Source organism: Notolabrus celidotus, chromosome 9 (genome assembly GCF_009762535.1).
Source record: "Notolabrus celidotus isolate fNotCel1 chromosome 9, fNotCel1.pri, whole genome shotgun sequence".
Taxonomy (NCBI): domain Eukaryota; kingdom Metazoa; phylum Chordata; class Actinopteri; order Labriformes; family Labridae; genus Notolabrus; species Notolabrus celidotus.
In genome coordinates, this window is record NC_048280.1 from 19,780,590 (window position 1) to 19,808,505 (window position 27,916).

Here is a 27,916-nt window from a genome sequence, read left to right on the forward strand (position 1 = left end):
GTCGACCATCTCCTGCATGTCTTTCCCCGCTCTCTACTCCCCACATTTCCTGTCTCTCTTCAGCTGTCCTATAAAAATAAAGGCAAAAAGGCCAAAAAATATAACTTACAAAAAAAAAGAAATATTGAGCAAACACAAAGCTGGTCGAAAACATAAAGCATGGAGCAAAAAACATAAGTAACCATTACATAAGTCAGAAAAACAAGTGCTAAACAGAGTTTCTCTTTAGAAAGTTGTCCCAGACAGAAGTAGTGTCAGGTGTGAGCTCTTGTTGCTGTTCTTTACAGTTACTCTCCTTCTGCAGGTGAGTACATGAGTAAACATGGAAAGTGCCACCTTTGTGATGCTACCTGTGAGCAGTGCTCTGGTGCGGAAAGAGAGGACTGCACCAGCTGCCCCAAAACACGGTGAGGACCACACACACCCCTATTCAGGAGATGCAAAGTGTGACTGCTTTTTCACTTCAACCCCACTAAACCAAGTACTGTCGAAAAGGGAGAAAAGAGAAGGTGATGTTTGAGGAAAACAGCCTCTCATTATAAAAAGAGGAAAACAAACTCTGAAACTAAATGATATTGTTCTAGTGCGTGTATTACAATATATTGTTGCAAACTGAAAGTGGATGGTGGCTTGGATGCTGGACAAACATATTGGAGCAAAGGCTCATGGGAATAAAAATAACTGTTCAGTTAGTCATCTTTGATAGTTGTGAATGTTTTCTGCAGACCTCTGGCCAGTGTTCTACTGTGGCTGTCATTCATGTTGTGCTTCTGCAGCATAATGGCACAAAAGCTGCTCATTTAATGAAGATCTCTAACTCAGCATTATTCAGCTCACCAGCTTGCAAAAATACTGATTGCCAACTTGTAGACAGTTCAAAATATCCTAGATGTAAATGTCAAAGAATAATTCATGACATAAAAGTATTTATTTTATATGCACTTTAGGTTTTTCTTGTTGAAGTTTTCACACAAGTCTTCTGTTCAACCTTTTAGCTTGGATGTATTCAAATTACTATGCTTTTTTCAAAGTTGCTAACCCCTACATTAAATGTAATGTGTGATGAATAAGAATTCTGGCATTAAAGGTGAGCTTTTTGAATTAATAACTTTAGTATTTAGTATCAGGTGAGAAAATGACAGAACTTTTCTGGTTCAGTATTTCTTTTATTTTCTAAGGAAACGCAAGAATCAACCTGTAAAAGTGGATTTTGTTTACAGTGCCTGATTCCACGTGTCATTGTAAAACCACATCCTAACCTACCTGCAGATTCTATGAAGACGGACACTGCGTGATTCGCTGTCAGAAGGGGCGTTACGCGATGGACAGGCAGTGCCATTTCTGTCACCACACCTGCCAGGAGTGCACAGATGAGGGACCTGACAACTGCACCAGTTGTGACAAAGGTACACTGACATCTTCTGAAATTTCAAATCAACTCTAATCCTTTTTACTTTTTTTGACATGACAAGCACATTTAAAACGATACTCCTCAAACAATAAATCAGAATCGCAGCATTTTATAGGACAAGATGAAGCTTCAGTTTGCGCAGATGAAACCATAAATACTGTAAACATTTTTCAACAGCTCCCTCATTTCCTTGCCACCATAAAAAATCCCTGCATTTCCTTTTTTCCTCTGAAGTTACACAGGTATCCTTTAGCAGAACTGCCTTGGTGTTCACTTAAAAATCAATCTATCTCGCTCTGACTGGAATCTAAGTGAAAGCGTGCTTTTCTCGTAACATTGCATGGATTGAGCCAAGGCTCATTTGAGCTGGACTCCACCGATCAATCCTGTAAAAGTAAATGGGTCTAATTAAAGCTGTAATTCAGCCAAAGGTTCGCTGATAGATGTGTTTAAAGGGAGATCAGTCATTTGTTGGTTGTATCCTCATGCAGGGGTCACTGCACATCTCTCAGGTTTCAGCTCAGTGAAAGGACAAGCCATATTTGGATTGATGGAACATATTGGTTTTCTTCAAAAATCTTAACTTGTGCTTCATTTAGTGATCCTATGCAATCCATAAAAGAACCTTCTTTTAAATCAGTGTGTAAACAATCGTTACGATAAAACCAGGATGCCATTAGAGGCTCACAGCTGAAGAAATATCAGCATGAAAGTGCTAATAACTGTGTTTATCACAGTGTCACAGACAGTATTATGGCTGTCAGAATGAATGTATTTACACTTGGGAGATTCTGTTACACACACACACACACACACACACACACACACACACACACACACACACACACAAACACACACACACACACACACACACACACACACACACACACACACACACACACACACACACACACACACACGTCCCCACAGTAAAAAGATAAAGATACCAGACAGCCAAGGAGAAGATTAACACCAGATTTCCCCTTCACACACACACTAACAACACACACACACTCTCTCTCTCTCTCTCTCTCTCTCTCTCTCTCTCTCTCTCTCTCTCTCTCTCTCTTACTCTCTCTCTCTTACTCTCTCACTCTCTCAATTAGCCGGCAAGTTTGTCTGACTGTGTTTGTAAAATGTGGTTCCACTTAATTGCAGGTCTGTCTGAGGCTCAATGAGACATAACAATAATAACATGAAGAGACCCTCCATCTGTCTCTTCCCCCGTGTCATTTCTCTCTCAAAACAACCTCTCTTATCTTGGCCAGTCACCCACACACACACTCACACACACACATATACACACACACTTGCTCACACATGAATGCTGGCACACACTGAGCAGACAGTTGTTGATACTGACCCTTGATAGTCATGTGGAGTTTAACACCCCTGCTGCGGCCAGGGGGTGAAAAGGAAAGAAAGACCAAACCGCTGAGCAGAGCGTAACTGAGAACATCCTTCAAACTTCATTGGCTTAGTTGAAGACAGACTAGGAAGAGCATTTCTCCTTCCCCTGTTCATACAATTATTTATAGACAAACCTGTGTTTATGTGCAAGTGTATGTGTATATCTCACTGTCTTTTTGTGTTTATCCCTCATGGCATTTGTCGAACACATTTCCTTTTCTCTTCTTGCACCATTTAGACAAGTCTGGAGTGAACAGGTACCTCTATCAGGATCAGTGCCGGGATGCCTGTCCAGCAGAGTTCTTCCACTCTTGGAGGAAACGTTGTGATGCCTGTCCTGCTGAATGCATCATCTGTTCAGCAGCAGACTACTGCCTCGAATGTAACCCTAGACACAAAGTCAAAAATGGCCAGTGTGTCCCACTGGAGTGCAGCCCTGGTGAGAAACAAGACATAGTTTTGTAACCGTATTAAATCTCGAAAATCCAGATTAGGTGGGTGACACAGGTCAATACTTGGAGTAATGTGGTGCGATGAAAAATAAGCATGCTCCTCTCACTCTTAATGAATAAATTAAGAGTTTGGGGAGGACTTTTTTTGATGGCTGCCACTGTTGATAAGCACCACTGTCACTATCCAGGGCTGATTTTGGCAAACGTCACCTCAGGGAACACACATGTAGAACAGTGACCTCATTTTACAGCAAGAATTAAAGTTAAACAACAAAGTAAAGCATGGCAACATTTAGAGCCAGAGTTTTTGCACTGAATGCGCCAGACAGAAAGTCAGACTGACTTTTTTTAAATGAGTACACCTTGGAAGTTAAAGTGTTTGGATTTAAGTGTCACGTGTGAAAGCTGTGCCATTTAGATGGGAAATTTGAACCTTCTTATGATCACAGTAATATTTCATCAATTAATAAAGGGGCCTTTGAAAGTTTCATCAATGAGATATTTCCATGACGAAATTCAAGTATTTCTCCATGATAAGTATTGAAAAGAAAACATCTGCTTATCATCGCAAGAAGGAAATAGAAGGCAACTAAACTCTATTCAACAAAGCTTAACTACCTGTACAATAATAGGAAAATGCTGCACATAGGTGTTCCAAAGCAGCTAATTTCTTAGTCTTTTAAACATACATTTAAATTTCATCTGAAGGTTAGCAGATGTAGCACCAGCCTTCAGTCTACCTTACAGGTCAACGTCCATATGCCTATGTTGGTTAAGCATTTCTCCAGTCCAGTGTTTTTTTTGCCAGCTGTGTCCTTGTCATTACTGTTATAAGAGAAAAAACTAACTTAAGGAGTCAAAAGAAAGGCAACAAAGACAAAACCAAACCTTGTTTGTTACCGTCAATAGTATTCAAAGCAAACTTAAATAAAATAAACAGAAGTCTTTTATTTTGTTTACTCTCATAATGATTTTTCATTGATATATGGTCTTGGTCTTGTCTCAGTCTTGCCCTGCCTTGGTCTTAGTCTTGGCTCGGTCTTGATCCCTAAATGTCTTGGTCTTGTCTTGGTCTCGGTGCACTCTGGTCTTGGACATGTTTGGTCTTGGTGTATGTGGTCTTGACTACAACACTAGCCAAACCACACTGCACTGCGTGATGCCATTTGTCATCTGTGCTTGATTACATCCTGGTAGTAAGCCTTATAGTATTATTAGTATTATTATTATTATTAGTAGTATTATTATTGGCAGTAGCCATTAACCGGAGCTACAGCCACTGCTAGTGGATGGAGATTTTTAGTGAAGATCTTAATCATTTAGTCAAATAAAAACGCTCATCTCAGGGCTTTACTATTCTCTGAGGGACAGAGAAAATGATTGGAAATTGAAAAAAATTGAAACAGACGATAATTCATCTCTGCCTGCTGTGTGTTGCTGTTGTTTTTTGCAAATTCAGTCTCTTTTCTGAGTATATTTGTGTCCTCAGAGAGATTGTGAAATATGAACTCATCGCTCTTTATCTCATCCTATGAGATCAAATATGAAAGCCAGCCAAAGCAGGATTGAGAAAGAGCTGAAATATTTTGTGTGAGATGTTTGAGATAAGCAGGAGAGGTTTAGGTGAGCAGACACTGCACTGAATGTGAGACAGAGGTGAAGAGCTATGTTGAGAGTTTGAATGTGAGGAAATAAAGTTTATGAGTGGGAGGATGGGATGAAATTCTTATTATACGAGGCAAGCAGGTCTCAACAGGCTCCACAGAGAGCTTCAACTGTGGAGCAGTCAGACTCCACTGAGGTGGACTTTGGTGGGTCTTCTTTTCCCATCTTAGGCAGAGTAATGACACCAGACGGACTGATGTGTCATGGATAAAAAAACTCCAAAAATAATCCATGACTTTTAAAGTAAATATAAACAGATGGTGAAGTGGGTAATTCCAGCATAAGACAACCATAGATCGAGTGGCAGCTCCTTCTTGATATATGACAACAACAACTAAAAGAACCATCATAGTTGTAAATTAAGAGAAGGGTAGCAGTTTGATTGTCATGTCTGAAAAATTTACGGCGCTCGACTCAAGACATCTGTGACTGATTTGTTAGTGCGACTGAATAAGGTGCAGTCTAAAAGACGCTGAAATATATTTTCTTTTTCTTCACTGTGCAACTTTTTCAACCATCTGTGTCAGCAAGTATGGAGCAGATTACATGAACTTAAAAACACAGTTTCAATTAGTCTTTTTCTCATCTTTTACATCTATCTCATGAGCACCATTTTCTTATATCTCATACATTTTTTAAACCCATAGTTATATCTGCTGTTTTCTTCAGGTGAAGTTGCAGATACGGAGGATACAGACTGTCTTCCCTGTGACGAGGGCTGCAAGCAATGTAAACGCAGTGAGTAGACCACATCTGACTTACCCTTCACTTTCTCTTTAGCTCTGTTCATCAATGAAACCGTACACACACACACACACACACACACACACACACACACACACACACACACACACACATACACATACACAAACAGAATGCACTGCAGTTCTGGCAGCAGAATTTGACTTACCCTCAGGAAACAACATACACATCTGGTAAACAGAGTGACAGCAGAGGATAAAAATGTGTAGTGTGTACGTGTGGTGGCCAAAGCATGAAACCTAATAAAGTAGGATTTACTTTTAATAAATTAGAAAAATAATTTGCTGAAGATGCTGTCATTGATCTTAGTCACCCCTCTCTTTGCCGTATGCTCTCTATAACTCTAGCCAATACATCAGTTAAAATGGAATAAGCTCCTAATACTGTGCTGTTAAAGTTTATAGCATTCAGTATTTAGAAAAACACATTATTCATTCCAATTAAGTCTAATTTAAGCAAACACAAGCTATCTCTCAGAAATAAACTGCCCTGGCTCAAAAAATCTAAACTATCAGACATCTACCCCCCTTGAAAATGTACCAATTAGTCTTCTTAATTGGATTTATACAGATGCAGAAATAGTAAATACGTCTTTGTAAAGATTGTAACTGGAGAAGTACAGCAAGGAGAATTACCTGAAATCTCATTAATGTGGGAAGCAGACTTTATCCATCCCACAGAGGGTTAAAGAACATTGATTTCCCACTCCTGGGTAATTGCTGCTAGTAACTATTTGTCCTTCCACTGTTGTTTCCCTTCATTCAAACGAATCAACAGCTTTGTATTGAGCATAACATGATGCCAAAACAATCTTCTCTGAATGCTGTTTTGTATAAGATTTTTTTTTTTTCCCCCAACACTACTTAAAAACTAAAGACAAAGGACACAGTACAAGTAATAATCTCCCCCGTCAGATAAAAACTTCCTTCTCTCAGAGAGGCTTTCTGACACGTTCTCAAACTTGTTATTGTGCTGCTGACATGGTGTCTAAGGTGGAGACTGTTATTATTCCATTAAGCAATGTCTCATATCCACCACCACCAAAGCCCCCCAACCCCCACCACCACACACCCACTCATAGTAATCACAATTCTGCACGCTAAACACGTCAGTCAGCAGATTAGAGATTTGAGATGATTGGCCCTGTGACATGATGCTATGGGCTTGAGTGGAGATGAGACAGAACGTGCAGTGTGTGAGACGAGTGTCTGGTATGGGTATGTGTGTGTGTGTGTGTGTGTGTGTGTGTGTGTGTGTGTGTGTGTGTGTGTGTGTGTGTGTGTGTGTGTGTGTGTGTGTGTGTGTGTGTGTGTGTGTGTGTGTGTGTGTGCGCGCATGCCTGTTCTGCGTCTCAGCTTCTAAGCTTATGCAGCCATGTGTGGGATCTGGATGCCCCCCCATAAACTTCATTGTGTAGCTACTTTCAGGTCAGAATTTGGGTGTATTGTTTCAGTCAAATACAGGATGGGATAACTATTATTGTTAGCCCAGTGAGCCCCAAAGTATAAGTAAGACCCTATTAGGCGAAAAAGTGTGTGTCACTGATTCCTAAAATGTGTTGAACACACCAAAATGAACAAACATATCTAGAAAACAATCACTTGCCTGGAGTTTTGTCTTATGATATAATATAAAATGTCTTTATTTGTATTGCACATTGTTCAGTAAACTAAACCAAATATAAATAATTGTCTATTTTGGATTTGTATACTGTTAAGTTGTTCTTGTGTTAATGTTTGCTTCATCAGCTTCATAACTGTTAATCTTCTCTGCACACCATTTAATTGAAAACATTTTGTCATTGCTGTAGTCGTGCTTTGAACCTGTTGTGGCTCTGTTTCATGTTGTGAGTCGCATTGATGCACATGACTTGTGTAGTCTCAACCATGAGAGCTCTCTCAGGCAGGCAAAATCAGCAGAATATTTCTTTAACCTGTGATAAAACATAGTAATCCTGCAGCGTCTTCACTGTGGAGCCACACTCCTGCTGCTGCTGAGGCTGTTGGCACTCTAAAGCTCTTTTCACCTCCAGAGTTGAGCTGTTTTGATGCTGTGCAGCTCAGTCCTGCTTAAGAAAAGCTGTTTTTCTCATGGATGTTTTGCTTCACTATAATCACATATCTGTCGCCCTTTTCTACATCAGAAATCCACTTCTCGAGTTATACCTATAGTATGTAGCTCATGAGTGCATGCAGCCTGTGAATGTGTGTGTTTGAGTTCTTGCACATTCCACAAGTGCATACTTCAGGATGTGTGTGCCAGTTTAAATTCTGCTGAAATCCCCCCTCCCCTGACTTCCACAGTTAATATTTATGCGGGCGCTATTTTCTCTCTCTTCACATAGACAGAGCCTGAAGGCATGATTTCCGGCTCCTCTGTCCCTCCCACCTTTCCTCCCTTTCTCCCGGTCTCTCTCTCTGTATGAGTAATTGCTTTCACAGGTAGTGGCTTGTCGACCGTATTGAAGTGCAAACCAGTGCAGAGTTAAGTTGTGGGTGCTGGAAGGAGAGGTAGAGAGGAATGGGGTGTGGGGGTCGATGGAGGCAGTTGTGGAGAGGATGAATGTCCCAAGGGAACGCTAGCAGAAGGTGCTTTTTCAGGAGTTATTTCCATCCTTTCTCTCCTCCTTTCTTTTTATCTTTTAAAATTTACACTCTATCTTTTTAATTCTGCTTTCTCTCCGGTCCCCTCTTTCAGTTCCTCCTGATCTGCTTTTTGTTCCCTTTGTCTTCAGAGGTACTCCGACATTCTTGGACTAGGGGGTAAAAGCTCTGCTCTTCCTCAGCCACAAATCATGTGGATTTGATTGAGAAAAGGAATCAAAAGGTCTGAAAAAGAAAACTTTTTGCATTGGTGTGTTCAAGAAAATCAATCTGTCTCACACAAACATGGATTACTTTTACATATCCCTGATGATAAAAAAAAACACATAAACAGCAAACCTTCAACACGTTTTCTTTTTTTTCTTTTTTCAGTAAAAGTACACCTGCTGAACACACACACACACACACACACACACACACACACACACACACACACACACACACACACACACACACACACACACACACACAAACACACAAACACAGTTCAGTAAGACAGCATCAGCATCAAACTTCTGTAAGATGATAGAAACATCAGACATTTCTCAAGAGACTCTTTGACTTTTACATTTATTAAAAGTCTTGTTAGGTTTTGTTTTCTTTTGCTAGACTCTCATTGATCACTCTCAGCGGATGATTGTGATTGAATTCCTTTTAGGACTGAACAGATTTATATTGTGTTGTCAGAGCGCCTCCTGCTGGTGATCAAATGATATCACATTGTAACCTTTGGGAGGGGAAATGGCAATTCTTTCATTCTTCAACATTTTATTGTAGGTTTACTTTTGGGCTTTTATGCCTTTATTCAGAGATAGGAAAGTGGATAGAGTGGGAGACTAGGGAGAGAGATAGTGGGAAATGACAAGGGAGGATGGATATGAACCTGGGCTGCTACTTTGAGGAGTATAGCCTCTTCCCGTGGGGTGCACAGTTTACCCGCTGGGCCAAACTGGCACCCCAATTCTTATACATTTGAATCACTTTAATAAAACTACTACACCATAATGTGCCTTATCTTTATTACACATTTCTGAAAACAAGTTTACAAAGTGGGTCTTATAAAACTAAAACAATAACTAAAAAGCAAACAATAAAAATAACGGGAGGTGCACAATTATAGCTAAAACTATCATGACAACTGTGAAGATAAAAATGATATACTCAGATAATAAATCTCAAGTGTTTGCTGAAATACAGTAAAATACCACCTTAAAGGATACTGAATTATGATTTGTTAAAAACTCTTCTAATAAAAGTGATTTTAAAAAGGTACTTGAAATCAGTTAAGTGTCCTTATATTCCACTGTACAGGTGCTGTAACAGAAAGGTCACAGTTATGTTTCATCTTGCACCTGGACTGATAAATTAATGAAAAGATCTTGCTTGAGTGCATAAGCATTTAAGAGATCAGTGATATGGATCAGGGTTAAGCCTTTCTGTGCCCTCAGAGTAACCAGTAAACTTTTAAATAAATGTTTTACCTTACCAGTAGCTGCAGCAGGAGTGCTGAAAGAGAAGTGATCTAGGGACAGAGCAAAGCTACATTTTGGATGAGCTGGAAATGTTCGCTCATCAAAGGTCGAGTTACGTCCAATATAACTCTATAATTTCCAGGACCAGCATAAGCTTCTAAAGATCATGTCAAATCTGCTTTTTGGTATTGTTCTGCCTGAGGATGAAGATTTCCGTTGTACTTTCATTTGGTAAAATAAAAAGTTTTGTGACTTCCAACATATGTTGTCAATAACCATTTGAATCTGTCCTTTTTTTCACAGAGGATTCAGGGGATCAGGAAACTGTGTGCCTTAAATGTGAGGAGGAGTTCTACCAGTAAGTCTCTACAGTCTAGTTGCAATTAGTTACACCTACATATCATCCTCATCATCTCTCTCTCTCTCTCTCTCTCTCTCTCTCTCTCTCTGTCTGTGTGTGTGTGTGTGTGTGTGTGTGTGTGTGTGTGTGTGTGTGTGTGTGTGTGTGTGTGTGTGTGTGTGTGTGTGTGTGTGTGTGTGTGTGTGTGTGTCAGGTTAGGTACAGACTGTCATCATTCCTGTCCAGATAAGACCTACAATGTGAAAGACACCATGGTGTGTACTCCATGTGAGGACAAGAAGTGTATCATCTGTGACCCCTCCCAATGCCACTGGTGTGAAGAGGGACTCTACGTCTTTGGTAACATTATGCTTATGCTTACAATGTGGTCTGCATTCTATTTAGAATAATAATGTTATAATAATGTTTTCTTTGTGTAAAAAGAACTGCTCACAACACAGTAAAAGTATTGTTCTGTTGGCCTTCATCATCAGAAGCATCTTAAACAAGGGACAAAAAAGTTAAACTGGCTAAAGTTGAAGTAAACAGTGTGCACTTGTGTCCAGATGGAGAGTGTGTGGATCACTGTAAGGAAGGTTTCTTTGTGGATGAGGAGGCCCAGGAGTGTGAGCCCTGTCATCGTGCCTGTCGTACCTGCGGAGGGCCACGATATGACGACTGTGACTCCTGTGAGGAAGAGTTCACACTGAAGAATGGGGAGTGTTTGGAGGGCAGTCAGCTGGCTCCATGCCCTGAGAAACACTTCAGAGACAGTAGGGCAAAAGTTAATTTTACATCAATAGTTAAAGTTATCTATAACTTCCACCTCTAAACAAAATATCTTGTTTCTGTTTTGCTCTTACCAACAGGTCAGGGTCAATGTGAGCAGTGTCACTCGTTCTGTAAGACTTGTTCTGGAGCAGGGAGGGAGAACTGCACCAGTTGCTCCTCAGGTTTGCATTTTCTGTCTGTATGCTTCACAAATTGAGCTTCTGCTCAAACTAAGTTGTCAACCCACTACAAAATCTGTTTTCTTCATGATTTTTCTTGCATCACTGGTTTCTTCAGGTCGTTTCCTGACCCCTCGACAGACCTGCATGTTTCGTTGTCTATCTGGCACCTTTGCTAACAAGGCGTCCAGCCGCTGTGAAGAGTGCTCTGAAGGCTGTGTCAGGTGCCAGGATGCCAAACACTGCCAGAGCTGCCGCAGTGGCCTTTACCTTCACGATGAAGTGTGTTTGGTGGACTGTCCCAGGTGATTGTCCAATTTTCTCAGTTCCTTACTGACACATGAACACACACCATCATAATTGATCACTGATTCTCTCCTCTCTCCCCTTCCTCAGAGGGTTTCCTCTAGACGGTGTGTGTCAGCTATGTGACCATGAGTGTGCGTCCTGCAAAGGAAACTCTTCACACTGTCTGAGCTGTGAGATACAATACTTCCTGCTGGACCGCAGCTGCGTATCACACTGCCCTGAGGGATATCATGCCTCAGAGACAGAGTGTCATCGCTGTCCAGCTCATTGTAAAGAGTGTAATGAAGATGGCCTGTGCAAAAGTGAGTACGCTGGGTGGAGAAGTGGAGCACAGGAGAAGCAAATGAGGTGTAGAAAGAATTAACAGATACAAACAGACATAGCTGCCACACCTCCACTCACAACATCTCATAGCTTCTCTTTGAAATGACTTAATGTATGATTTTTCTATTAAGAGTGCTAGGTGAATTGCTTTCCTTGAGCAAAAACACAAGGGTGTGTAATTCCCTACATTTTTGAGCTGTACAAGTGAAACATGGATAATCCACACTGCAAAACCTGATAACTAGGCAAGTTTTTCTGTTTTATTTCCACTAAAAAATACCATGTCACTTAATATTAGCCATATTCACCTGACAAGTTCAGATAAGCATTGTATTATAAGAAATTACAAGAAAAAAACAAGACATGAATTGCTTGTAATTACTATAAGCATCTGCAAACGGGGTAAGTACAAGTAGCTGTTAAAGTTTCTTGATTTAAGACATTGTTCATATTTATAGAAACTTAACATAATATTTTCCTCACCTTATAGGCAGAATTTTTTCACTCTTAACATACAATTTTTGTCTAATTTTTTGACTGCAATTAAGATGTGTATCTGGATTTGTCAGGTCCATGTGGCCTATACTAAGTTCAATTAGATATTAATAAGAAATAAGACAAAAACTCTTGCTTTATTTTGAGATTTTGGAGTGCGGCATTAGGAGTGGTAGTAGTTACACTTGCTGAATTAAGGATGAGATTAAAATGTCAAATACAAGCTAAAAGGGTTGCATTTTTCACGTTTTATTCCATCTGGCTTCCTTCATGTCATTCACAACTAGTCATGTGATTGGGCCACATGGGTGAAATGTTTGGTTTGTGGTGCATAAAAAATTCAAGCACAAATAAAAGGCAAAACATTGTTCTATTTTAAAGCTCTGTGAGTAACTTTCATTTCGTGTTGATTCTGGCGCCCCATGTGTACAGTTAAGCTGTAAGTCTTAATTCATTTAGTCCTGTACATGTAAAAATATAATTTTCTGACATGAACAAATCCTAACCTGCTTTCTTTCAACTGTAAAACAATCAAATTAATTTTGGATGTCTACTGTATATAATGTTTCTTCAGCATACATCAGGCAGCAGTTTAAGACATTAAAAATGACAACGCACAAATAATAAGTCTCCCTGTTGGCGGTCTTGTTTGCTCTTGTAGATAAAATAGTGACATCTATATTACTTTCAGTCTGTTTCACATTCTACTAAAAACTCCTCATCAGAGCTTCAAGTCCAGTAAAAAAACAAAAAACAAACGTTTCAGTAGAGCTGAAGAACTTCCTTTATTTAAGTTTGTTAGTTCACACATTTCAAAATGAACTATTCAAGGTCAAGTCCAGATTGGAATTTTAATCATTTGAAGTCTCTGGCTTAAATTAATTTGTTTCACTGTTCCTCCTAACTTTCCCTCCTTTCTAGAGTGTGCCCAATACTACTTCCTCCATGAAGATAAGTGTGTCGATGATTGTCCTGTTGGCTTCTTTGCCAGCGAGGAGCAGGAGGAGTGTGTGCCTTGCCATGCTGATTGTGCCTCATGTGACGGTCCTGACTTTAATGACTGCGATGTGTGTCGCAACCCAAAAGCTGTCCGTTACAGTGGAGAGTGTCTGCCTGAATGTCCATTACAGACTTACTATGATGAAAGCACCAATGAATGCAGAGGTAGAGAAGTTATTCGGACTGCTCTATTACAAACAAAATGTTTACTAATTCTGCTCATAAATACCAAGTTTTCTTTTCATGATTTGTATAATAACTGTCTCTTGTGAAATTTCTTTTTCTCAGATTGTGATCGGACATGTCTGAGCTGCTCAGGCCCTGAGCCCTCGTCCTGCCTAAAATGTGAAACAAACAGGTATCAAGATGCCAGTGGACACTGCGTGTGGTACACTCACTGCCCACTGCGTTCGTACATAGACAAGGATGGGGAGTGCCAAGAATGTCACAAACTGTGCCATCGCTGTCATGGGCCGGGCAAAGACCACTGCCTCAGCTGCAACGAGCCAGAATCCCTGATGAGTAAGTTACTGGCATCAATATTTCTGTTGAACCTTTCAGTTCTGTAAATGGAATCAGCAGCTTTTAAAATATTAACTTTGTGTCTGTTGCCATCAGACTCCACATGTGTGCAGAAGTGTCCCATAGGTTTCTACTCCGAGGGTCAGTATGAACGTGTCTGTGAGCGCTGCCACTTCAGCTGTAAGTCATGTGCTGGACGTCACAGTGTGCAGTGCGACACCTGTAAACCTGGATTCTTTAAACAAGGAAGCAGCTGCGTGGAAACCTGTTCTGAAGGGTTAGAAGAACACACACAAACACACACACGAACATAAAGTGTCCTTTTTATTCCACCCATCATCTTAAATTAATGAGGTATCCTCTTTCCTTTGTAGGCACTTTGGAAACACCAGCACCATGGCCTGCGAGCGCTGTGACCCCTCCTGTAACCAGTGTTGGGCTCAAGGAAACAGAAACTGTCTGAGCTGCAGGGAAGGTTACGTCTTATTGAGCCAGTGGGGACAGTGTCTGCATAGCTGCCCTCCAGGCTACTACCAAAGAAGCCACTCCCACACCTGTCTCAGGTGTCACCCCACTTGCAAGACCTGCAGCGGTAAAGGAAGCCCGTCATGCGTGTCTTTAATGTTACATATCACTCAGTATGAAACAGTTGTGTCGAAGTGTCCTGTCTTTCAGTTATTTGGGTTTGCAATGTCACAAAATCATCATAAGATTCTCATAAGCATATTAGTCACAATACCCTTACAATAAATGTCATGTTCATCGTGTGCTGTGTCCTTTGACATGCTCTTGAAATTCCGGTTCAATCATGTGATTTTATTTGCAATTTTCTATTGTGTGATCTCTCTGTCTGTCTCTACTATTAAAATGCTTTATTGACATGAGTAAATGAGGTACAATATTCTAGATCTGTCAAATAATAATAAGATTGAAGAAAAGAAAATGACAAACAAGGAAAAGAAAGTGTCATTTACTGTTTTTGTGTGTGTTTTACAGTGTGTCCCTTAGTGTTTGTGTGAAAAACCATTCATGTTCTCACTGTGCATGTTTAAAGCTGCTCTATCCTTTCCTTCCAGATGAGGGCCCTGTGGCCTGCCAGTCCTGTTATGACGGCTTCAGATACATGAGAGGCATCTGTGCCTCCAAATGTCTGGTGGGCTTCTATGCTGCTTCAAAGGTGACATTAAGCTTGTGTTTTGTTCCATTAATCAGGACTGTTTATAGTCAGTGTACCTGCCACACATTCATCGAAAGTGCAGTCATAATACTACCTTGACGGGCGCTGACACTGGAGACAAATGATGGAGGCCAGGCATGTGCAAAGGGGATTTGGCTGGTAGAGCTGCAGGATTGACATCACACTCTTCTGCTAACTAAAATACACATTTAACTCACTGAAAAACACTCAAAGAGGTCTCTAAGAGACCAGGGGCGGAGCTAGGCTCTCATTGCAAAGGGGGCAGGGCATCCTCAAGGGGCCCTTCTGATAGTCAAATTCACAACTGTGAAACAGCTGATATATTTTCTCCCCAACTTATCAATAAATAACACAAATTCTCACTTATTGATCCAAGGTAGCCCATAAAAGGCAACGGGTTGCTTGTCAGCTGCACCGAAGACAGCACACAGAACTCTACTGCATTGATTAATGAATGATTCAGCACCAACGTGGATGGACAGTGACAGGCAGGTTCATTGTCCAGTAATGTCTTTACCAGGAATACGAAAACATAAAATAGACACAGCCCACAACCCTAACCCTAACCTTATTCATAACCCTAACCTTATTCATAACCCTAACCTTATTCATAACCCTAACCCTAGGCCTAATCATAACCTTAACCCTAACACTATTCATAACCCTAACCCTAACCCGAACCCTAATCATAACCCTAACCCTAATCCTAACCCTAACCATAACCCTAACCATAACCCTAACCCTAAACCTTGCCCTAAACCTAATCATAAACCTAACCATAACCATAACCTTGACCCTATTCATAACCCTAACCCTAACCCTTATCATAACCCTAACCCTAACCCTAATCAAAACCATAACCCTAACCTGAACCCTAACCCGAACCATAACCCTAACCCCCAATCATAACCCTTACCTTAACCCTATTCATAAACCTAACCTTAATCATAACCCTGACCCTAACCCTAATCCTAACCATAACCCTAATCATGACCATAACCCTAACCCTAACCCTGACCCTAATCATAACCGATACCCTAATCATAACCCTAACCCTAACTCTAATCATAACCCCAACCCTAAACCTAACCCTAATCATTACCCTAATCCTAATCTTAACCCTGAACCTAATCATAACCCTAACCCTGATTATAACCCTAACCCCTAATCATAACCCTAAATTTAACCCTAATCATAACCCTAACCCTAATTATAAACCTAACCCTAATCATAACCCTAACCCTAACCGGAACCATAACCCTAACCCTAATCATAACCCTAACCCTAACCCGAACCATAACCCTAACCCTAATCATAACCCTAACCCTGACATGATGACAAAGATGATACCTAGAATCTTAGTAGTGGGCTATTGCTATAGCTTTGCTAAGGATGCTCTGTATGTTATGAAGGATAATTTCATGATTAATGTTACACTAAAGCTGCTTTGTAACAAATTCTTCTGTTTCTTCAGGGTGATGATCCAATCTGTAAAGCGTGTGACCAGTCCTGCCTGGACTGCCGAGGTCCCACCATGAGGAACTGCACAGTGTGTCCTGCACTTCAGATCTTGTCAGATGACGGCCGCTGCCTGTCATGCTGTGGAAATGAGACACGGCATGATGGAAAACCTTTATCCTTTGAGTGCTGTGACTGCAGCGTCTCACTAGGTAAACAAGGGAACACACTGAAACTCGTCATTAATCTTATGAAGTCACATTCTTCTGTGATTTAAGAATTATTGTGTTGGGGGGGGGGCATTGATTTGTGTTTGAGTCACAAGTCAGATTCTTTTTGTGCGTCATTCATTTGTAAGAGTTTCTTTGTGTAAGTAATCTAATTTCTGGCTTTCCCTACGCATAGACATGAATTTCATGTTTCTGATTCCCAGGGCTTTCCAGAATTTTTTCATAACTATAATGAAGTACTTTACAGGATTTTCCAAGCTTTGTCTGCCTTTGGCAATCACAAGACTGCTGTTCACTGAGACAAGAGTCTTGTAAAACACAGTGGGATTGATCAGAAACAAACCCTGCATAAAGATCAATCATGTCTGATTTAACCTTATCATCTCTCTTCTGTTTTCTCCTCAGAGGAGTGCATACTGGGTGTCAACTTTTTGATAAAAGAAATGTGGGATCCAAAGGACCGCCAAGGCAGCACTGCTAAGATTTTCATCACTGCTTGTGTCCTGCTGATTCTGGCTATAGGAGGAGGGATCTTCCTCTTCCTCAGTGCCCGATACAAATCACACAACATTGCACCCAAAACCAAAGCTGGAGGCTATACGGAACTTGAAACCAACGGAGGCGTCACCACACAACCCGCCACCTCTTCTTCTGGGGACTACAAGGACCGAATCATTGAGTGTGAGGATGATGAGGAAGACGATGATGAAGATATTGTGTACATGGGACAAGATGGGACAGTGTACAGGAAGTTTAAATACGGACTCTTGGATGAGGATGAGATTGAGCTAGAGTATGATGATGAGAGCTACTCATACAAATAAAAAGAAAGGGGACCTGATGTTATAGAAGTATATCTTCCTAATGTGGATAGATAATGCTGGGAAATTTATTTTATAATATGTGAAGTTTTTTTTTAAACCAAACCATCATAGAAGATGGAGAGTGATGTATGAAGATGTCGTTAAGCACAAAGTGTAGTTGAACAAAATTCTTCCAACGTAATCATTAGGAATGTCTTCATCTAGAACAGCCCTATTCAATTAGCAGCCCGAAAGCAACCCTCGAGTGGCCCGAAAGCAATTGCTGCGTGATTATGACTTGGGTCCGGCAAGAAAAACACATTTTACTAACACTGACAAGTGCTGCTCTTTACTGTGTTTATGCCCTTTTGGATGTGGCAATACATTAATAAACATCCAGTGTGTTTGTTATCTTAGCTATTTGATTTTCTTTTAAATGGTTAACTTTGCTCACTGTCTGCTAAAAATGTCCGGCCCAGCTCATGTCCTTAGTCTGAAAATCCGTCCCACCAAATATTTAATTGAATAGCCCTGATCTAGAAGATGTTTCAGTCATACAAAAGTTTTCGCCAGACACTGATTACACTAGTGTAACAATTAGCCCATTGGTGGCAAGGCTCAGATTTGTACCTGTTTTTTTTACTTCTTTCGTTTTTTTATGGTACATCAGTTTTATTTAGAGAACCCTGGGAGAAAAACAGCTTCATTTTCTCTGCAGTTCTCGGGTTTCCAAGATTTTATAATCAAATACATTTTTGAAGAGATGGAAAGTATTGTCACGGTGGGGATACAGTTGCGCTCATAAGTTTACATACCCTAGCAGAATTTATGGTTTCTTGGGTAGTTTCTGTTGTCTTTATGATATAGAAAGAGTAAACACAGTTGTTTGATAAAAATTTTGCTTCAACCAAGCACTAACCATGAGTGAAAAAAAGGTTTTCTCTTATCATTCATATTCTCTGAAAAATTGCCAAAAAAATCACAAACTCTGCCAGGGTATGTAAACTTATGAGCACAACTGTGTATGCAGAAAAATAAAAGAACCAAAATGTACAAACAAAACTTACTAAAATATCTAAGAAATGAAACACTGGAAACACAGGAGAACACAGGAGAGCGGTACAATGATTCAACACACAGGGGAAACAGAGAAACTAAATACACGGTATAATTAACACATCTGTAAAACTACACAAGGAAAAGTAAATATAAGGTGAAAGGGAATTAATGATATACTTTATCCATCCACTCCTGTAATGTGGAGGTCTCTGTGGGTCTTTGTGTGTATCTAAAGTAAAGATGGTTGTTGAATTTGCAGTCCACTCTCTGAAGTCACACTTTGTGATCATATAAGCGTTGAGTAAGTGTTGTGTAATACTTTTCTGATAAGCTAAGATAATTTTTCTCTAGACAAGATATCTTTTCATTGAGATAAACTGTGTCCAACCTGATATTCCCCCACATTTAGTAACACTTGATAACAGTTATTAGACTTGTTAGCCATGACTATGATAAAAACCTTGACTAATTAAATGTGCTCAAACAATTTTTCTTCATGCACTGAACGGATGTAAGAACAAATTTGAGGACATAAAATACTTTCTGTTTGAACGTCACTGATAAAATCTGGTCCAAGCCTGAACAGAAAAATGGGGGTGGATATGTAAAGCTGGCATAGAAATATACAATTATAAACCAGAGTAAACTCAGTCAGTGAACCGGCACAGGTCCTCTGAAATCAGCTTGATTATTGAGTGTTTGTTGGTGTCAGATGCTAAAGATACTGATTTATTTTCTGTCTAGTATATAATTTTGAACTTTGGTATGACATTTTGTAACCTTTACCCTTTGTATTTAAAAAAAGAAGTGTATTTCCTCACATTTCAGAGGAGTTGTGTTTAAAATATGTCTCTTTCTGTTTGTTTACATTTTCTGAAATAAAGAGTTTCAAGTAAAGCTATCATCAGGAGTTTTAAGCCATTTATGAACCTAAAGAAATTCATACTGGTACCTCTTCATGACCTACAAAACCAAACAAGACCATCAGCAATGAGACTGACTTCAGGCAAAGACTCACACAAAAAGTTTAAATACGATGTTGTAGATAAAAATGCCCAGAAGGGATCTTAAAAAATCCAATCTTTCACAGCAGGATATCCATAGAAGTGAATAGACTTTACTGAACAGGATGTAAAATATACACACATCAAGCTCAAATAAATTACTTCCCATTTGAGCCAGATTACTCCACATTTGGACTGTGTTTCTGCATCATCCTGGTTTAAACACGTTTATACTATTGCTTTCATGTTACTGCCTGTGGTTGCTGTGCTTTTATGTAATGTGTACCCATCATCCCCTGTGTACCCACCTCTTAAAACTCAACTCAAAATGTACTCAGGCACAATTTGACCTAAAATCACATGATTAGTTGTTTACGCAGAAGGAAATCTCCTTCCTCTTGTTTTAGGCCACTGTGAAATCAGGAATCGTCATGGACTTATGTAAGTAGGCCTCATGGTTCCTCATTTGCGTCACAAGAGGTAATTATGAGATTATGAGAGAAGATTCTGTTCTCATTGTTTGTGACCATGTTGCATAAAAGGGCAGCAAACATACTCATTTATTTGACTTCTTGTTTTCAATAGATGAAACCAAACCATTCAAGTTCATAGTAACCTGACTATTTAACACTGTGTCAAACTACTTTCATGATACTGGCTCACTATCTCAAACTTGCCTGTGGTATTTCAACCTTTACCCTGAAAGTCATGCAAACAGGTTGAGTCTGGTGTTTTATCTCAAGCTGGACTCAACAAATATATAAAACATTGACGAAGGGACATCTGCTATTGACATTGTCTTTCCTGAAAACATGATAAAACAGGATTCTAAGAGGGGCATGGCTTAATGCAAAGCAAACTCCAGGTGTTTAGCAAACTTTAGTCTTTGATAACTCAGTGATTACAAAACCAAGGCGACAGGGGAGGATGGCAGTTTAAATTCTCATGTGCATAAGTTAAATGTTATGTTTGAATATGTGCATGTTTGCTGCAGCTAATAAATCAGGTGATTGGAAGTGATGTCAGAGAAGATGAACAAATTCAAAAGGGCCAATAATGTGATGTCCTCTAATATTTCATGAAGTTTTTGGTTTTATAAGCACTTTATTTTCATTAGTCACCTTTTCTTAACACATGGGAAAGAAAGATGAAACAGCAGCTGTGTTCTGATATTTATTTGTTAAAATTATGTATAACAGAAGGACAAAAACAGAAAGGATGAGATGAATTTTAAGCTATAGATGCAGTAACCCTGGTCCCTGTGTAAATTAAACTCTTAAAACAATGACCATGAAAAACACCTGACCCTTTCGCAGTAATGCAGCCAGACAATAGTTTCCTGAATACTTCCTCCTTAAAAACTTCCAACCCGTTTGAAGAAACAATAAAACATACAGTGAGATTTCTTCTGTACATTAAGTGCTTTAGACATTGATGGATACTGTAGAGTTAAACGTGGAGATGCTTCGTGTAGCAGTGATTTTATTATGGTAGTACTGCTTAAGCATTGGTTCTTCATACTTGACAAGAAAACCACCTGACTGATGGGAAACTACCAGACACTGCAGCTCCTATCTGGAAAGGACTACAATGATTGTTGCATGACAAGCATCATCATTTATAAATTGCAGTCACATCCTTCAACCCTGAACATTTTCATAATCTAAAACACAAACCAATTCAAAACCTGCTAGACTTCTATATATCATCATTTAAACAATTATTTACAAGGGTTCAAAGAACTTTACACATTTGTAGATAAATTGTATATCATTTTTTCTGTAATAGGTGCAGAACACACACTCACACACTTAAAAAAATAAGAGGTACTCAGAGCTACTTAGAGGGATTTGGGAACAGCCTTAAGGGATGAGACATGAAAAACTGTAAAATATGAAGATAATACATAGCGTATTTTTTTCTGTTCATACTTCTGCATGATCATCTCTTTATATTTTTATGGTGTAGAATCATGTGCATACACCTCAGGGACTCTGCCCTTTGTAACTGTCAGAGCAGAGAACAGTGTGTGTGGACCTAATTTACCTTCTCTATCAATGTTTCACTATCTGTAACAAACACACTCGACTGAAGGTCTGAGTATTAGACAAACTGCAGTGAACGCAGCTTTTGGAAACAGACACTAGAAATCAGAAATTCTGTAGAAGAACCTGCTTGATAACTGAAGTCAGTGTTTCTTGAGTTTCATCTGCAGATCTTTTTCAACACAACAAACTGATGCTGGGCGGTCAGTTACCAGTGAGATTTTGAAAACTATCCTACCCTAAAGCATAATTTTTTACACGTCTGTCATAAGAAGATTGACCAAGCTGCAGGTTATCTAATTTTTTCTGTCTAGAAGTATTACGATTTTGATATATGCTCACTCTGCTGATGGGCAGTGGTAAGAAGGAGAGGGCTTGTATCACTAAAGACAACACTTAATATAATTCCTAAAGAGAAAAATTAAAGGAAGAATGAGGGTACTATAACACCATCAAACTCATAAATGTAATATCCCCATTTCCACAGAGAAGTCTTGCATTGACTTGCATTGAGCCACAGTGTGTTGCATAAAGTTATTTAACAATGTTTTTGTTACAGATAATAATGCCAAGACTTTCCCATCTGATGCCAAAATAAACAGCAGCAGCAAGGGACAAAATATGTGTTTTATTTTAACCATGGTGATAACAAAGTTGAGTCTTCAGTCAATTTCTGTTGTTGTTTATGTACAGGTTATTAGAAAACCACTTGTATTTTTTGGCCACCGGCATTCTAACCTCTGTTTTCTCACATTAAAGATTCCACATATACAGCAGGACCAGTGAGACCCAGGAGCTTCATACAGAGTAATTAAAGAGGCAAATCAGGTGTAAGACTATATAAATAAACATGATCTATTAACTGGTGGCCAGACAGAAATTCTAAAGCAAAAATAAATAAAAATTGTATAAAAAAAGATTGGTTGTTTATGATTATGTCCATGTGCAGCCATGGCAACAGCAAAGAGATCTCAGAATGAGAATGTGCATTTTAATGAGCACAGGTGTTTCTGTGTTGTTCTGGTGTGTGTGTTTGTGTGTGCACAAAGTGCAGCTGTCACAGCCAGCTGTCAGTGACCATTCATAATAGTCTGTGATGTGGATGCAGTGGTGGGGGCCAGGTCTGACAATGAGCTGAGAGCGCTGGTGAAGAAGTTATCCTCTCTCAGTTTGAGATGCTCTGGAAGATCCAGTTTGACCTTCGCCTCCTCAATGTCGTTGTTGATGGCCGTAATGAGGGCTTCTGATAGAAAGAAGAAGACACAGAGAAAAGTCAGAGTGGTGCAATGTATGGTGTTTGATAGACAATAAAGGTAGAGACTAAGAAATAAGTATGGATGTCAGCAGTAGAGTTTGCATGTGTATGGATGTGTGTTTATGTTTGAAAGATGTCGTACCAAGTGAGTCATAGCTTCTCTCTGGACGGATGTAGCCCACCATGACAACACTGAGAATCTCCCCATAGAAGTCCTCTTTGAATGTGTGAATCACATGTGTCTCCTAGGACCAGAAACATAATAAATAAATAAATGCATGAATAAACAAACTGATTAATTAAAATAAAATAAAATAAAATAAAATGAAATAAAATAAAACAAGAATGACCACCATGCACCATCACTTCGGTGCAGTACGTGCAATCCTTCCATCATCAAAAGTTGGGAGAGGTAACAAATTAACCAACCCATACCGTCCTACTTTTTTGGCACCCTTCTGTTAGGGTACCAAGCGTAATAATCAAACCCTAAAGGGTGGATCTACACACTGAAATTGGTTAATTGAGAGCGAGGAGGGGGAGAAGAGATCGTTCTTGAGTATGTCTCTCCTAACCTGATGCTATGTGATCAGTATAACTGTCTACACAAATTAATTATGACTTTGTTCTATGTACATTTTTATTCATACCAGGAAATGCTTTCAGGTGTGAAGGGTTGGTCTTATCAGGAAACAATCTTGTTAAAAGCAAGTGCTTAACACAGACTGTTTACACAGACCAGCTGAGCAGTGAGAGGGGTAGAGAGATAGATGCAAAGGGAGAGGGGGATTGAGATTTTACAAGACAGATGCGTTCTTGTAACCTGATGATATTTGATAATTAACTTTACTTATCTGAAGCAAAGTTATTTCATGACAACTTTAAAAAAAAGAAAGAAAGCTCATCATAAGCTCAAATTAAGCGCTATGCAAGTTACTTTTTCACCAAATATCTATCCTGGACACAACTTTAAAATGAAAGCATTGTGCATTAAAAGTGAGTCTCTCCACAGAAAAACAAATCTGGGTTTTGTGTTGAAATGCAGTCGGGCCTTCTATTGCCTAGATTTTCGCTGCATGAGACACACGTGACACTCACTACTCCTGCCCACAGAATGAACATTATGATCTGTTAACTTGCATGTTGAAAATGAAAATCAAGCCATTCTGGAGCCGTCACGCTGCCAACACGCTTCCTGTGTCCCCAAAGGTAGGGATGGCTATGCGTATTGCAAGCAAATCAGGGTTTACTGTACCAAACTGTAATGAACCAAACAGGACCGCTTGGTGGAAACGCACCCTTAGTATCTAGAGGGACAGTGTAAAAAGTTTGAATATTCTAATTCAGTCTTAAACCCTGACCCTCGGGTAATGTTAGCCCATAACCAAATATTCAATAAAGTCAACAAATATAAGTATTGTTTAAACACAAAAAAATCTCTGTATTACATAATACAGATGATTTGGGGTTTTTTCCTTCAATTTCCTTAAATCATGACGGAATTTGCAATTTAATGAAACCATTGCAGCCTGTTTAATCTTCCGAAAGGCAAAAGAAAATGTGTCTCGACAACAAAACTATATTCTACTGAGAAGAGAAATAATCCATATTTCTCTTCTCAGTAGAATATGGACTCCTATATGAGACACTGACAACAATATGTCTTTTCAGCATTTTACAACTGGGATTCATGTGATGTGATGACTGAAACCAGTGACAAATAACTCATATTAAATGAATGCCAGCTACAATGAGTAGTAAAAAATTGTTCTCAGAGCATACATTTATCCAACTGTGGGATATTTTATTTCTACCCAAATTTATAGAGAATGAAGTGTCCTTGTGACCACATCATTACTGCCATCAAATCCTATTCGTCATCATCATAACTCTATCTCACTAAAACACTGAGCAGCTGTTTGTAAATGCATTTGTCTTACCATGGATTTCCTAGTGTTTTTGTAGTAAGGGTTCCAGCCAATGCTCATCACCATTTTGTAGACATCACCGTTACCGACGCAGGCCCAGCCGTAGTAGATCCCTGTGCTAATATCTGCTGGAAGATGGTCCACCACAGAGTTGGGGAAATTGGCTGGAGATATGAGAGACAGGGAGGAGTCATATTAAGAAAAATAAAACCCACTTAAATTGTAGTTTGTGCCTTACTCAATGGAACTTTAATAAAATCTTAGACCCAGTCCAAATATTCATTCAATTATTTCTCAATCATATAATTAGAAATTAGGTTTTCCCAGTACTTCAGGTAAACATCTTCATTGTTTACAGTTGTGCATAGCTTCATTAAACCTTCTCCCTGAGGTTGGTGTTTTTTTAGGAATGGTAATCTGTATTAAAGATCATTCTGTGTTTTTTTAAAGCTCCTGTGATGAATGTTTTGGTTTCTGTCGATTTTGGTACCCCCAAAATATCATCCTGCTTTATCTGAACATTCGAACCTATTGCTCATGTCTTTGTCATTGAATTGCCCTGTCTAAAGTGTGCTGAAGTCAGACGTCACTTTGTGTCACACATAGCCCCCACCAACAGTTTAAAGCTGGGGTTGGTAGTCAGATTTAGATCTTTGTTATACTTGTTAAAATTATATTTATGTTCTGAAGGCAGTCAATACATAATGTGTTCTTAAAAAAAGAGCGAAAAGAAGCCACTATCTACAGTCGGAGTAAACCTGGGAAAACACCAACCAATCCCTGCCATCAGGAGCCAAATGATGAAACCAATCAAATCCTGTCCTGCCGTTCTGCCCGCCTCCTGCGTGTACATTTCATGTTTGTTTTTGTTCTTAACTTTCACTATAATAATGTTTAGGTGTTTTCTTACCGCTGAGTGAGACATGAGTTGACGTATTTCAAAACACAAACGATGTACTGAGGACCGGTTTTGAATCAGTCACGTTCATATGGTCATGAATCAGCGGTACCCATGCATGTGAGCGGGGGCGTCGTTTTGGGAGGAGCTCCGAGGGGAAGGGGGGAGGACGGAGTCCTGAGGAAATGCTACATTCAAATTCATGCTAGTTTTCCGTGAATACCAACCCTAGCTTTAAAGCTACAGTCTACAGACTACAGTCCTCAGCAAAGCACCTCATCGGAGGAGAAAGGCCCAAGGTCGAGCGAGAGGGGCAGTAAATAGAGGCAGGGGAAGCAGAGGCAGGGGATGGGGAGTGTACGCTGGGGAAATGTACGCGCAGGAGGCAGGCAGGATGGCAGGACGAGATTTGATTGGTTTCATAAGTTTGGACCCCAAAAACGGTGATTGGTTGGTGTTTCCCCTGGTTTACTCAGACTGTAGATAGCGGCTTTTTTTAACTGTTTTTTTTTAAGAACACATTATGTATTGATTGCCATCGGGACATAAAGATAATTTTAACCAGTTTAACAAAAAGTGTATCTAAATCTGACTACCAACCCCAGCTTTAAGGCACTAAAATAACTACATTGAAATCATCAGTCTTGTTAAAGCTGTTATTGTAGCTCATTTTGGTGATTTGAGTATTGATTATGTTGGGTTTCATAACCTGCTTAAAACTCCTCACAGGAGCTTCAACTCAGGTGTTCACACTAATGACAAGGCATCAGCATAAGGTGTCTCTTATAACCTTGGCAGCTTCTTGTGTTCATTAAAGCACTGTGTGTGGTTCCTGTACCACTGTAATACAATTAATAAAGACCACGGGTCATTATGGACTGGACAACATTAGATAATATTACCATGTCGATGTCTGTTCACTTTGATGGGATATGTTTCCTTTAACCACCAACTTTACATTTCTGGTAAATAACCGTGCTTTTATTGCCATTAACGTCACTAAAGTCACGTTAATTAAAAAACGACGTACAGTCGTTGCGTAAAGTATGTCGTCATCAGATCTGTTCAGTGACAGTCGGTTACTTAACGTGTGGTAGCCTGTAAATATGAATGAATGTTGATCACATTTCAATATATGTAGATAAACATGCGACACAATAACCCCAGACTGCAGATGTTAGTGATATAATGTTACTCTGGTTACCTGCGTTGTTATGACGTATTCAGACTGAACTATCCAGGTTAGCTAGGTTAGATTTTAGCTCCAGACACAGCCGTTACTCATTAAGGTAGATATTTAACTCACCTGTGGGGATTCCCAGTTCTTTACTTCCTCTCCCGAAACCTTTGATGACCTCTCCTCGGCAGAAATACGGAAGACTCTTCATGGCTAGTTTCCAGATAACACCTGGCTTTCCTTAGATAGACGCTACAGGATGACCTCGAACGACTCAAGGAGGAAATAGGGTTTTATCTGCCAACCAGCAAACAAGTCCCTTACCCTTGTAGAGTCCCGAGTCCGTTCTTTGTTTTAGCTGTGGCTTTAAGTTGTGCCTGGCAGGCTTTGTTGCTCGAATCGGATGAAGTTGAACCCTAACAACAGAGATGGTGAAAGTTCATCAGCTATGCTAGCTAAGCTAAGTACAGTTAGCTGCATCAGAGGCACCCTGTCCTCCAAACGTTGTCTCCAAAGGTTGTTGTTGTAAGGTTCCGCACAGACGATCGCTTCGCTGGTGTCTCCTGAAAGTGCGACGGGGGAAAATGAAGCTCTGGAGCTGTCAGAAAGCCGGTGATGTTACATGTGTTGAACATATATGTGTGTGTGTAACACTTTTGCTGACGTCACGGACCGCGTGACTAAAGCAGGCCGAGAGTCACACGGTGCCTTCAAGTCCTGCAGGAAATCTAACAATTACAAATGTTGCATTAAAGCTTCATTTGGAAGATTTTTTTGAGGGTCGAAACCCGAAAGTGTTGCCCCCTAAGTGAGAGAAAATTAAGTACGTTCCGGGAATAAAATAGAAATAAAACTATGAATACATAATGCTGCTTTTTCAAAAACTGTCTCGGCATTACTTGGTCTCTTTAAGCATTTCAAAAGTTTTTATTTCCCCTCATAATTCCTTGATTTGGTCTACAAGGACTCCTCCATGCAGGGTTATAGTCAAGTCATTCATATGTTTAATGATCTTCAGTTACAAAAACTGTGCATCTTTGGCTTTTATTTTATTTTCTATTTTTTTCAACATTCTTTCTATTGTACATTTTCAAAATATTAACAGCACAGCACAGTACATACATAGGTTGTTTGGAATATGCAGCAA

General features: G+C 39.6%; 2 protein-coding genes across 2 annotated transcripts; one reads left to right on the forward strand and one right to left on the reverse strand.

The window, feature by feature from the left end:
- Positions 1-322: 322 nt before the first annotated feature.
- LOC117818596 (proprotein convertase subtilisin/kexin type 5-like) lies at positions 323-17,776 on the forward strand. The gene is made up of 17 exons (XM_034691546.1): positions 323-444; positions 1,270-1,406; positions 3,060-3,260; positions 5,608-5,676; positions 10,079-10,133; positions 10,330-10,475; positions 10,682-10,888; positions 10,985-11,068; positions 11,184-11,370; positions 11,462-11,676; positions 13,115-13,357; positions 13,481-13,714; positions 13,811-13,991; positions 14,089-14,306; positions 14,791-14,891; positions 16,387-16,582; positions 17,006-17,776. Exons 1-17 carry the CDS (start codon positions 323-325, stop codon positions 17,422-17,424), a joined length of 3,015 nt encoding a protein of 1,004 aa, XP_034547437.1. The 3' UTR covers positions 17,425-17,776.
- A 3,451-nt stretch (positions 17,777-21,227) lies between these two features.
- On the reverse strand, positions 21,228-27,449 carry rfk (riboflavin kinase). Its single transcript, XM_034691865.1, has 4 exons — positions 26,899-27,449; positions 24,707-24,858; positions 22,909-23,011; positions 21,228-22,754 (listed from the first exon to the last, which is right to left on the reverse strand). Exons 1-4 carry the CDS (start codon positions 26,978-26,980, stop codon positions 22,582-22,584), a joined length of 510 nt encoding a protein of 169 aa, XP_034547756.1. The 5' UTR covers positions 26,981-27,449; the 3' UTR covers positions 21,228-22,581.
- Between the last annotated feature and the right edge of the window lie 467 nt (positions 27,450-27,916).

Excerpts from the sequence above, each read along its gene's own strand:
- LOC117818596 (XM_034691546.1), top strand. The coding sequence starts at position 323 with ATGGAAAGTGCCACCTTTGTGATGCTACCTGTGAGCAGTGCTCTGGTG. Across the intron at positions 445-1,269 it reads CCCTATTCAGGAGATGCAAA|ATTCTATGAAGACGGACACT; the intron begins GTGTGACTGCTT and ends ACCTACCTGCAG. Across the intron at positions 10,889-10,984 it reads TGAGAAACACTTCAGAGACA|GTCAGGGTCAATGTGAGCAG; the intron begins GTAGGGCAAAAG and ends TCTTACCAACAG.
- rfk (XM_034691865.1), bottom strand. The coding sequence starts at position 26,980 with ATGAAGAGTCTTCCGTATTTCTGCCGAGGAGAGGTCATCAAAGGTTTC. Across the intron at positions 23,012-24,706 it reads AAAACACTAGGAAATCCATG|GAGACACATGTGATTCACAC; the intron begins GTAAGACAAATG and ends TTCTGGTCCTAG. Across the intron at positions 22,755-22,908 it reads GAGAAGCTATGACTCACTTG|AAGCCCTCATTACGGCCATC; the intron begins GTACGACATCTT and ends TCTTTCTATCAG.